The sequence below is a fragment of the Passer montanus genome, unplaced genomic scaffold (assembly GCF_014805655.1).
Source record: "Passer montanus isolate IOZ18808 unplaced genomic scaffold, ASM1480565v1 scaffold30, whole genome shotgun sequence".
NCBI classification, from domain to species: Eukaryota; Metazoa; Chordata; class Aves; order Passeriformes; family Passeridae; genus Passer; species Passer montanus.
The window spans coordinates 10,080,924-10,092,308 of record NW_024367708.1 but is presented as its reverse complement, the minus strand read 5'-3'; the positions used below and the strand labels follow the sequence as shown (position 1 = coordinate 10,092,308).

At 35.4% G+C, this 11,385-nt stretch overlaps 1 protein-coding gene across 2 annotated transcripts; it reads left to right on the top strand.

Moving 5' to 3' along the window:
• Positions 1 to 247: 247 nt before the first annotated feature.
• On the top strand, positions 248 to 10,416 carry SLITRK6 (SLIT and NTRK like family member 6). 2 transcript variants are annotated; one of them, XR_005628122.1, is made up of 3 exons: positions 248 to 785; positions 4,121 to 6,926; positions 8,026 to 10,416. XR_005628122.1 is itself a non-coding variant. In XM_039714675.1 (2 exons), exon 2 carries the CDS (start codon positions 4,136 to 4,138, stop codon positions 6,656 to 6,658), a length of 2,523 nt encoding a protein of 840 aa, XP_039570609.1. In that variant the 5' UTR covers positions 248 to 785; positions 4,121 to 4,135; the 3' UTR covers positions 6,659 to 7,065. The 2 variants fall into 2 exon arrangements, 1 of the variants encoding a protein (XP_039570609.1); XM_039714675.1 differs by lacking the exon at positions 8,026 to 10,416 and having other exon boundaries at positions 4,121 to 7,065.
• The last annotated feature ends 969 nt before the right edge of the window (positions 10,417 to 11,385 follow it).

Genomic DNA, 11,385 nt, shown 5'->3' with positions numbered 1-11,385 from the left:
ATGCAAGGACTGCCCAAGAGAACAAACTGCAAGAGCTGCAGTGGATGTTTTCTGGTTTTTTTTTTGCAAAATCGGGTATTAACAGCCCTTAAGCAATCTAGGAGATATTTAGCTGAATTTAACTTTCCGAGGCTCACTTAGATAGGGGGGAAAAGGAGGTGAGAGAAATTGCAGGAGGAGGAGCTGATCTGTCTCAAGGTGGAGCTGTATCTTGTATTAAATGACATTGGCAGATTAAAGCTCTCTGGTGGGGAAGGGCTTAAAGGCTGAGTCAAAAGCCAAGAAGTCTCTTTATTTACGCCTACCTCCCAGCCCCTGGCAATCTGACTAATAACAAACTGAGCTAACAAGAAAGACTAGAAAGAACAGAGAGAACACAGGAGCAGCTTGCATCTAAAAATCTGACAAACCAAGTGATCAAGTCAAGCTCTGCTGAGCATCTTGTTTGTTTACTGCATCCAAATGCTTGCAAACAGTTAACTATATGCAGAAAAGTCAGCCTAGCTGTGAAGTATGCTGTGAATTTTAATTGAGGAAAAAGGACAACTGCTTACAGGATGGTCTGACGTGCATGGCTGCCTGAAAGATTTTTTCAATCGAATGCTTTGTACTTTGTCTTCTGAACAAGGATTTTAACTTCATGGAGCTGTAGTATTACCGGAGCTTGCAGCAAAGGAAACTCAGAAGGAAGTGTGTGTTTTTCAGAGGGAAAAATTATATTACATGGAAACAGCTGCTCCAACTGTGCATTCCTGAGTGTACCAGGGAGTGTTGCTGCTGTACAGGTAAGAAAGACTCCAGTTAGTTAATTAGTTAAGCACATGAGACTTTCACTTCGTAGTACAAGTTGCATTTATTTTTCTGCATGATTTTGTATAACTTTTATGTCAAATGACAACAGTTTATATTGTATTTTAAACAGTTTGCAGGCACATTTATTAAAACTGATTACTGTGTAGAATATATGCATTAAAGGAATGCTGGTTTTGAACCCCTTGAGGGAGAGGAATGGGTGTTTGGTTTTATTTCAAATGCAAAAGTTGCCTTAAATGCATCATCTGACTGTGATTCCCTTAAGAATTTAATAAAATATCACAAAGGGTTTTAGAAATTACTAAGTCTTAGCTTGGGGCTTTGAAAATCACCAACTTTTTTTTTTTAATACCTGAATTAAAACAGCCAAACAAATGAGCCCCCAAGCATAATGAAATAAGGTCTTTCAATGTTTTAAGACCAAATCAATTATTACTTAGCAAGCATGAGAGGTCTTTTCTGTAAGATGACTACTTCTGGAAGTAGTCAAATTTGCCTAATAGAAAGAACTGTGATGTTTTTTAGTCTTTTAGAATTCCTACAGAGTTTAGTTACAATATGCAGTCTACAGTGACTTACATGAAAGTAGATAAAATGAAAATAACCTTAAGTTACAATGTGGAATTTGCTGAAAAATCCCACCACATGAAAATATTTTTTTTTCAAGTCTTTTAAATTACATTTTGTTGTATTGTGAATTTTTTTAGTTAAATGTTACTCATCTGTTACATGAGAGCAATTTTTATTTTACAATAGTAGCCCACTGAGAACTTCATTACATGTTTCTGAGTGTTTAGGGGAAAAAATGGAGAAAGGAAAAAAGAATACAACTCTCCTATTAATTTTTATTGTGTGTATATATATATATGTGTGTGAGAGAGTTCTGGCAGTGCTGCTTACAGAAGTATGATGATGATTAAAATGTGAATGTTTTCCAATTGGTTACAAATGTTGTTACTTTCATCTCTGAGAGGAGGGCTTTCATTTTTATAACCTAATTTCTCAATATGTAATAGAATGCAACATGCCTTAAAGATTATTTTTTCCACTTAATTTTGCTCAGGGACTTTATAAGTGTTGTTTGAATTTGATGCGGATTGACACTGGAATTTCTAATGAGAAAAAGTGTACAGAAATAAAGTTGAATTAGTCATACTGTATGTTTGAAGCCGGCATCTGTGTCAAGAGCTTGTATTTTTTACTTTGGGTCCCTGGAAATGATAGTGATGCATGTAAAGCAAGAATAAGTCTCTAGCATAATATGATCCTAGAAATACTCTGCATACTTCAAAATAACATCTTGCCATGACGTGTCTTATCCAATACTTTTTGGGGAAACAGACTGAAAGACATATATATTAAACATAGGCATCTGGAGTTCAAGGAGGGTTATATGAGACAACACAATTATATTGCAATTACTGGAACAAAGATTAAAGATCATATTTTTAAGGACACTTTTTCTCACACTGTGAACTGCACTTACTACTTCTGAACTCATATTTCTAGTCTCACTTATCAGAAGTTACTCATGGAGAAAAGCAAAATTCGCTGTGAACACATTTATTGTTGTTCTTTTTATATGTGTGTGTCTGTGTGTGTGTGCAATACTCATGTCACAGCATTTAAGTGCTTGCATGGGTAAAGCTTTGCAATCTTTTCTAAGGGAAGCTTTGAGAAATGGTGTTTCTAGTAACCAAGGTGCATGATATTCAAAACATGCATTGATGTGATGCCAGATCATATGACAACACTATAAAAATGTTCATGCATGTAGTTGAATTGATCCTTGCAAAAGATTCTAATCTTTCAGAAAATGACACGGTTGTGTAGTGACATTCTGTACTTCATGTTTGAATAGCCTAGTTTGAAAGATTCTGACCTTTATTAGATTGTTTACTTAAGATTCTTGCTTAGTTCAGTCCTCAAATAAATAGCATACCCCATAAACATTACTAGTTTTTAAATAATCCATTGCATTTTCGGGGATTTTTTTTGGTTATTATTTACTTTTTTTTGAAATGTGGAAATCCTTAACTAAAGATTATAAACAGTGATTTCTCCCTATCCTATATATCAAGTACTATTGGTCTTGCTAGTTAGGCAGCCTTGACAGAAAGAAACAGAGAATCTTCTAATAGACTATAGGACAACTTCATTCAAACCAATACTAAATTACTGATTTAAACATGTGAATTTTACTTGCAACCCCATAGCTGTATTGTAATGATGCATTTATCAAGTGTTTCAAAGTCTAAGATCAGATTGAAAGGTGATAATTATATTACATAACATATGGTTGATATTGGTGATAATTTTTCATTTGTAAAGCACAGTCAGGTCCATATACATTTCACTGTGGAAACTGATGATTATTATAATTGTGAAGAGTTTAATATTAACCACAAAAAAAGTTTGTCCTTGCTTGCTTGTGTTTTCTAGCATGCACTGCATTCTTAGTTCTCTTTTTTTAATGTTAATTATGTGTGCACATTTTTTGTATGCACATTACATACAAACGTTACATACTGTGTGCTGTGGCCCCACTATCACCCACAAACTAAAACATATGCATTAAAATTTAAGCAAAGAGAGATGATTATTTTGTCTACATCCTTTTCAGCTTGTGGGTACAAGGATTTCAGAGGAAATACCCTTTGATTTCCATACATAATGGAGAACTATAGAGAGATTCCCTGTATCCTGAAAGAATGGGCTTTTTCTTTCAACACATTACTGATCCAAACCAAATCTTATTTCTTCTCTTCAGCAGCTGGGTAACATTAAGTTAATCTTAGCAAGGTACTCTTAGTATTTGCCATGCTATGTAGTGTCAGAAAGCAATGGTTCAAAATATTATATTAGCTTTGATATAAGTTGCTTGGGACAGTAAATTATTACTGCTTTCCACTGGCAGTCTATACAGTATATAAATAAAACCAACACACTCCTGATTACATGCTACTTTGGATATCAACATGAAAATAATAAAGATTTCCCCTTATGACTCTGTTTATTCATTCAGTACATTAAACTAAATTTATATTCTCTAATTAAAAAATAATTCAATTGTTTTGCATGACATGATAGTACTTAGAAGGAGAAGTAACTCAATGACAAGCATTAAGAATGTTTTTTTCCTCACTGTTATGCCAGGCAAAAGAAAAAAAATCAAAAAAAAATCAAAAAATAAAACCCAAAACAACTCAAACAAACAAAACCACAAAAAAAAAAAAACTAAACAAACAACCCAAACCCTGTGAAATCATGACTGTATGATTTATTTCTTTTTTTTTTTTTTTAATAGAATCTGCTGGACAAGATGAAGCTTTGGATTTTTGTTCTGTGCTCAATTGTGGTTGCATCTGATCCTTTCCAGTCACAGCCTTCTTTTTCTTCAGTCAGAGGATCTTGTCAGAGTTTGTGTTCCTGTGAAGAAAAGGATGACACCTTGATTATCAACTGTGACAAAAGAGACATCAAGATGATCTCAGAAATAAATGTCCCACCATCACGGCCTTTCCATCTTAATCTGTTAAACAATGGTCTGAGTATGTTACACGTGAATGATTTTGCTGGCCTTGTTAATGCTATTTCTCTGCATCTTGGTTTTAACAATATAGCAGATATTGAGCCTGGGGCTTTCAATGGTCTCAGCCTTCTTAAGCAACTTCATATCAATCACAATTCTTTGGAAACACTTAAAGAAGATACATTTAATGGATTGGAAAATTTGGAGTTTCTTCAAGCAGACAACAATTTCATCACAGTGATTGAAGCAAGTGCCTTTAGCAAGCTCAACAGGCTTAAAGTGCTTATTTTGAATGATAATGCCATCGAGTATCTTCCTCCAAACATATTTCGTTTTGTGCCATTGACCCATTTAGATCTGCGTGGAAACCAGTTACAGACACTGCCCTATGTTGGTTTTTTGGAACACATTGGAAGAATATTAGACCTTCAGTTGGAAGACAACAAATGGGCCTGTAACTGTGATTTGTTGCAGCTGAAGATATGGCTAGAAAACATGCCTCCTCAGTCCATAATAGGTGATGTTGTATGCAATAGTCCTTCAGTTATCAAAGGCAGCATATTAAGCCGGCTGAAAAAAGAATCACTTTGTCCCACCCATCCTGTTAATGAACTTGAAGATCCTTCAGGGTCACTGCCCTTGGTTGTGACCACCTCTATCAATGATAATCATCTGTCAACTAAGGTGATTCCTCTCATGAAAGCTCCTACTAAAGAACCAAGTTTAGCTCTTCATACTTCCAAGCCTACTACGTTTCCAGGAATCTCTTGCCCTGTCCCTTGTCACTGCACCAGCCATATGCTCTCAGGAGTTCTTATGCACTGCCAGGAGCGAAATATTGAAAGCTTGTCTGATTTAGGACCCCCTCCTCCAAATCCTAAAAAGCTTATCCTAGCTGGAAACATTATCCAGACGCTATTGAAATCAGATCTTGTGGACTATGCCAGCCTGGAAATGCTTCACCTGGGGAACAATCGCATTGAAATCCTTGAGGAAGGTTCTTTTATTAATCTGACCAGACTACAGAAACTATATCTCAATGGCAATCATCTTACAAAGCTAAGTCAAAATCTCTTCCTTGGCCTTCAGCACCTTGAGTACTTGTACCTTGAATATAATGCCATCAAAGAAGTTTTGCCAGGGACATTTAATGTAATGCCAAAACTGAAAGTTCTCTACCTAAATAACAACCTTCTGCAGGCTTTGCCACCCCATATTTTTTCAGGTGTTCCCCTTACCAGACTAAATCTGAAAACAAACCAATTTGCTCATTTGCCTGTGAGCAATGTCTTGGATGAACTGGATATGCTAGTACAAATTGAACTTGAAGACAACCCTTGGGACTGTACTTGTGATTCAGTTGGACTGCAAAAATGGATACAAAAATTGAGTAAGAATACCATGATGGGTGATATTTTTTGTAAATCTCCCGGGCACTTAGCAAAAAAAGAATTGAAATCCCTAAACAGTGAAGTCTTGTGTCCAGATTTAATAAACAGCCCCGCCCTACCAACCCATGCCAGTTTTGTAGTTGTGACAACTTCTTCTCCTACTGCCAACACTGCAGACACCATCCTGCGGTCCCTTACAGATGCTGTCCCACTTTCTGTTCTAATATTAGGACTGCTCATTGTGTTTATAACTATTGTATTTTGTGCAGCAGGAATAGTTGTTCTTGTTCTGCACCGGCGCCGGAGGTGCAAAAAGAAACAAGTGGATGAACAAGTGAGGGATAGCAGCCCTGTTCACCTTCAGTACAGCATGTATGGGCATAAGACAACACACCACACCACGGAGCGCCCAGCTGCGACTCTCTATGAGCAACGAATAGTTACCCCCATGGTTCAGGTATACCACAGCCCATCCTTCAGTCCCAAGCACACCGAGCAGCAGCAGGAGGAGGGAAGTGAAAAGGAAGCTAATGATTCCAAATACCTTCGCCGAAGTCTCCTGGAAAGAGAGAACAGTTCCCCACTTACAGGTCCAAATGTCAAATACAAGACTACAGACCAATCGGCTGAATTTCTGTCTTTTCAGGATGCTAGTTGCTTGTATAGAAACATTCTTGAAAAAGAGAGAGAGCTGCAGCAACTAGGGATCACAGAATACCTAAGAAAAAATATTGTGCAGCTCCAGCCTGACATGGAAGTTCGTTATCCTGGAACACATGAAGAGTTGAAGTTAATGGAGACACTCATGTACTCCAGGCCAAGAAAGGTTTTTCTAGAACAAACTAAAAATGAGTATTTTGAGCTCAAGGCTAATTTACATGCTGAACCTGACTATCTGGAAGTCCTGGAGCAGCAAACGTGAAGTGATAATACATTGGGCCAGGGCTGAATTTCTGTGATTTTGCTTTAAGGTGGAATAATTGTACATAAAAGTGCCTTATAAAAATATGTCAACAGTCAGAACTTAAGCACAGCAGTAATCCTAGCAAAGAAAAACTCAGGGATCACTGTGGGAAGCCATGGGGTTGTGAGCCGGCAATATGTCACACCCCAAGTAAAGCAAGAATTTAGTGTGATTGAACTGTGGGAGGAAGATTGCTTATTGCACTATTCCTCATAATTTTGAAAAGGTGTGTATGCCATTCTCTGTTCTCTTCTCTGTTTGCCAGCCTGTGGAAAAAAAAGTTCATTATCTTTACCTTTTCTTTTTTTCCCTCCATTTAATTAGATTACTTAAAAAAAAACCCCAAAAAGATAAAAAAAAAAAAAAAAAAAGAAAACTCCAACACCTGTGTTTATATTTATAACCTTAGAGTGTATATGTTAGGTTAGTACATGCACTGCATACACGGCCACTGTCTACAACTACACCTTACATACCTTTATAATAAATATGAAAGGAGTTGAAAAGTTGTCATACTAAATGCCAGTTAAAAAGGAAAACGGATAAAATACTTTTGTGTATTCACCCAGAGCCTGCAAATATTTAAGTATTCTACACAGAACTTTGTGTGAATTCTGTATCAATATGTGGAAGGAAAAATATGTATCTATGTTTACCCAACATCTTCAACAAAGAAAACTGCAAGCCTTTTGCTACTTTCCCTATCTGATAGCTTTACCTAAGTTTGGACAATCTTTTCTCAAGCTGCTGCTATAAGATATTGTGCATCACTGGTGTTTTGACTCATAATCCTGGGTAATTTGAAAAGCTACTGAGAATCAGCTGTAAATATGTTACTGTGTTTAATAAGTTTGATTTATATATATATATATATACATATGTATATAAATAACTTCTGTGCTGGCTTTAAATATTCTTGAAGGAAATGAGTTTGCTGTGGCTAGGAATTTCCAAGTGCATATACAGGTCCTTTTCCACCCTAACCAAAAGCAACACTCAGACAGAATAACTGCAAAAATACACACATGAGGAAGAATAATAGTATTTAGCTATTTGTACAAAAATATATTTTCTGAAATTAGAAGAAAATAAAGTGTTGTGGGAAAAATAGGTTACAGACACATAGAACACTGCAGGTTTATTTTTGCAATGAATTCTCACTAGATTTATATTTACTATTTATTCTGTATAATTTTGTATTTTTTTCTTTCCAACTCACGAGAAAAGAAAAAGCTTATTCCTGGCTAATTTTCAATCTAATCAAGGAACTGCTCTCTATTAATGAAAAATAAATAAAGAGTTTTTTAAATGTCTTTTTCTTAAAGGTCACTTTTTAAAGAAGGCAGCAACTTCTGCATGCACAAGTTTAAAACTACTTGGGAATTAAACACAATGATTCTCACTCTTGCCATGTGGACAGAAGCAACTTATCCTGAGTTCGCTAAGGTCATTCAATTTCTGTGCATGACTGATGTGGTGCCAAAACACAATTTCTGACCTGCATTTATCTTCCTCCAAGCAAATATTTTGTAAACTGACTATGCATGAGGTTTTTGGGTTTTTTTTCTAATTCCTATTTGTACAGTGAAAAATCAGTTTAATTACTACATGTATAGATATGTATGACAAATTTAGCATTGAAATCTTGTTAAACACAAAGTAAAAAGATATATTCTTTAGTTCAAAGTACTGTCCATGTCTTAACTATTTGTATATACAAATTAGAGTTCTTCATATTCTTCTACATAAGTTTTTGACAGAAAAATTTCCTATATTACATATGAAAGTCAGATTCTCAGTTCTTTCAAAGTTGCATAGACATAACAACTTTTATGGTGCTATACTAATTTCTGCAGTTTGAGGATCTGACCATCTTTTGTCTCTGTTAACAAATCTACTTCCTTATTAATATTTTTGAGGTGTAACCAGTTTGTTATGGAAGTAAAACTTGGTTTTCATAAATCAAAATTTCAGTTATTACAGAAGAAGTATTATTCCTTCTTTCTATAGCTGAGAATAATTTAATCAGAAAACCTGTCTATTTTGGAAGATTATAAAGAGTAAATGTAGCGACAACATATTTATTTCATTGCTGTCTTTATTCCAAACTATGAAAGACAATATTGACTATTGCTTGTGCAGGTAAGAGTGAGAAAAAAGGGAAAATGTACTTGCATTAAATTAGTTTTATGATGTTATTTTAGATGTACTTGCATATTCAAGCACATGTAAATGTGCTTTATGAACATGCCATAGAACCTATGGAAACTCATGCCTGGATCTGGAGGAGCAACTGGGGGACAGATGGGATGGCTTAGAGTATCAAAATGACACTAGATATTTCCATTTAAAGAATTTAGTTCCACACAGGAAAAAAATTCAAATAAAGTTATTATATAGAATATTTAAATGCAGTTAAAAACTGAATTTATTTAATAGAAAAAGAAAGCTTTGAGTGCTGAATCAGACCCATTAAATTGTTTTTTTCAGATTCTCAGAGATCTCAAATTAGTGTAAGGGAAAAAAATCAGGATACGAATATACATGGTACTTGAAAACAGAGTTTATTATTTCAGTGTCAATGATTTCAGTAGTTATTTCCAAAAAGAAAAAGTGTGTAAAAATAACACCCTGCAATTGGCAAGACAAGGGGAAATGGTGATTCAAGCCCTCCGGCTCAAATTTAAGAGAAATATCTTCGGACTAAAGACAATTGCCACATGCACAGATGTCACTTTGCTTAGTTGCTAACAGTTACTTGGCAGAATGTTGAGGACAACAGTGTGGCAAACATTCTTTTTCCTTGCAGCCTCAGAGCATCAGAAGGAAGAGTGAGCTAAATTAGTGTCAAAGGAAGTCAGTTACACAGCTGTATCGGAGCCTCGCTCAGCAGGATTAAAGAGACCTTTACCATTTAGCTTTCCTTCAGAAGGGAGAGTCATGCCTTTCACTTTATAAGGACAACTCTGCTCTGTGGTAGTCTCTATAACACCACAAGTGGTTTGGCAGTATCCAGAAATCTCCAGGATGTGTCTTGCTGTCCACTTTCCCATCATCACATTGCCTACTGGGCTGCCATGTAATGAGCTTTTATAATGAGAAGAGAGGGGTCTGCCTTACATTCAGATAGTGATTTTTCAACTATGAGGAAAATTTACATTGCCAAAACAAAAAAGAACAAAGGTTTGACCTTATAGGATCATTCTTCAGCTAAAGAAAATAATTGTCTGCATATAAAAATAAAATCATGACAAAAGAAAGGCATCACATAAAAAAGAAGGGTGTGAGATTCATTTCTAGAAGTTCCTTGGAATATTCTAACAACTGGAAATGTGTCGTTAATGTTATTGATGTTTGCAGAAAGCTGGGAATGATATTCATAAATTTTCTTGTTAAAACCCTATTGTCATTTTTTTTTTCAGTGACAGGTACAGTTAAGTGGTTTGATATATTTTTACTTAGCTAGAATAATGGAGGTTGGAAGGCAAAGCATGTTTGACAGTGTGCAACAAAGTGGATCCATTTTTTTCCTGTCAGCATGAGAGTTTAATTGAGTGCGAGAGCAGTGCTTCGTCAAACACACTGGTGTAAGTGGCAGCTATGATGTTGTTGCTAGGGTACCTCAAGGTAACCAACACTGCCATTTTTCACCTCACATTTGATTGAAGAAAATAAGTAACACCACAGACCTGTTCCCTAAATAAACATATTAAAACAATTAATTACGCTGTTTTGTTTTCAACTGTTCTTATCTTTTAAACTTCAAAGAAGACAATTGTATTTCTCTTTCTTTTTCTTCCTGCTACAGGTAATTTCCCACAAACTTTTAGCACTGGTAGTTGATTATATTGTCTGCAGTGATACCTCTTCAAGATTTTTAAAAGAAATAAAACACAACCCCACATTTAAAAAACCCTGTCCAACTAAGACTATAAGTGTATACATCAATTAGGACATTTGCCTATTCAGAAATGGTCTAGTATTTTTACACATTCTTTGCCATTTGAATGACAGATCAACCTTTCCATCATCTATTCCAGACTGAAAACTAGTTTGTACTTATTTTCTGTGATGTGTCAAACCTATCAAATTTTAATGTAATCCTTTTTAACTTGCAGTCATTGTTTCTCTGATTGGAATCTGAGGATCAGTTTTCAGCTCCTCTTTGCATGACAAAAATGTTCTCTGTATGACTCCAAATGGAAGATGTTTGCCATGTACCACTTACTTACATACAAAGAGATTACTAATTGTATAGTGTGCTAAACTGAAGAAATAGGTTTGACCAGGATGGGAAACCACACCATCTCAGAAAGATTAATTTATTGTGTGTAAATAAAAAATAATAGTTATCACAAATAGGACATTATTTCACAGGATAAAGTAATAGCGGTAAGAGGAAAAAATAGAGACTGGATCTCAAAGTCACCACCAGATGGAATTCTGGACTATCGTTCTGAGGATGTCAATGTCTACAGCAATACACTTTATCAGTCACACCAAAACAATGTGCAAGTTTCATGTATATGTACTGAAATCATCCTGAGATTGAAGACCAATCAAACACTTAATTCAAAAGATCAGAAACTTTCTTAAGACTGGCACGTTTGTCTTCTATTGTACTCCTTAACACAGAATATCTGCATTTCCATTAATGAATTTCACGCTCAGCCGTAGACTGCCCT

Coding starts and splice junctions, on each gene's coding strand:
- SLITRK6 (XM_039714675.1), top strand. CDS start 4,136: ATGAAGCTTTGGATTTTTGTTCTGTGCTCAATTGTGGTTGCATCTGAT.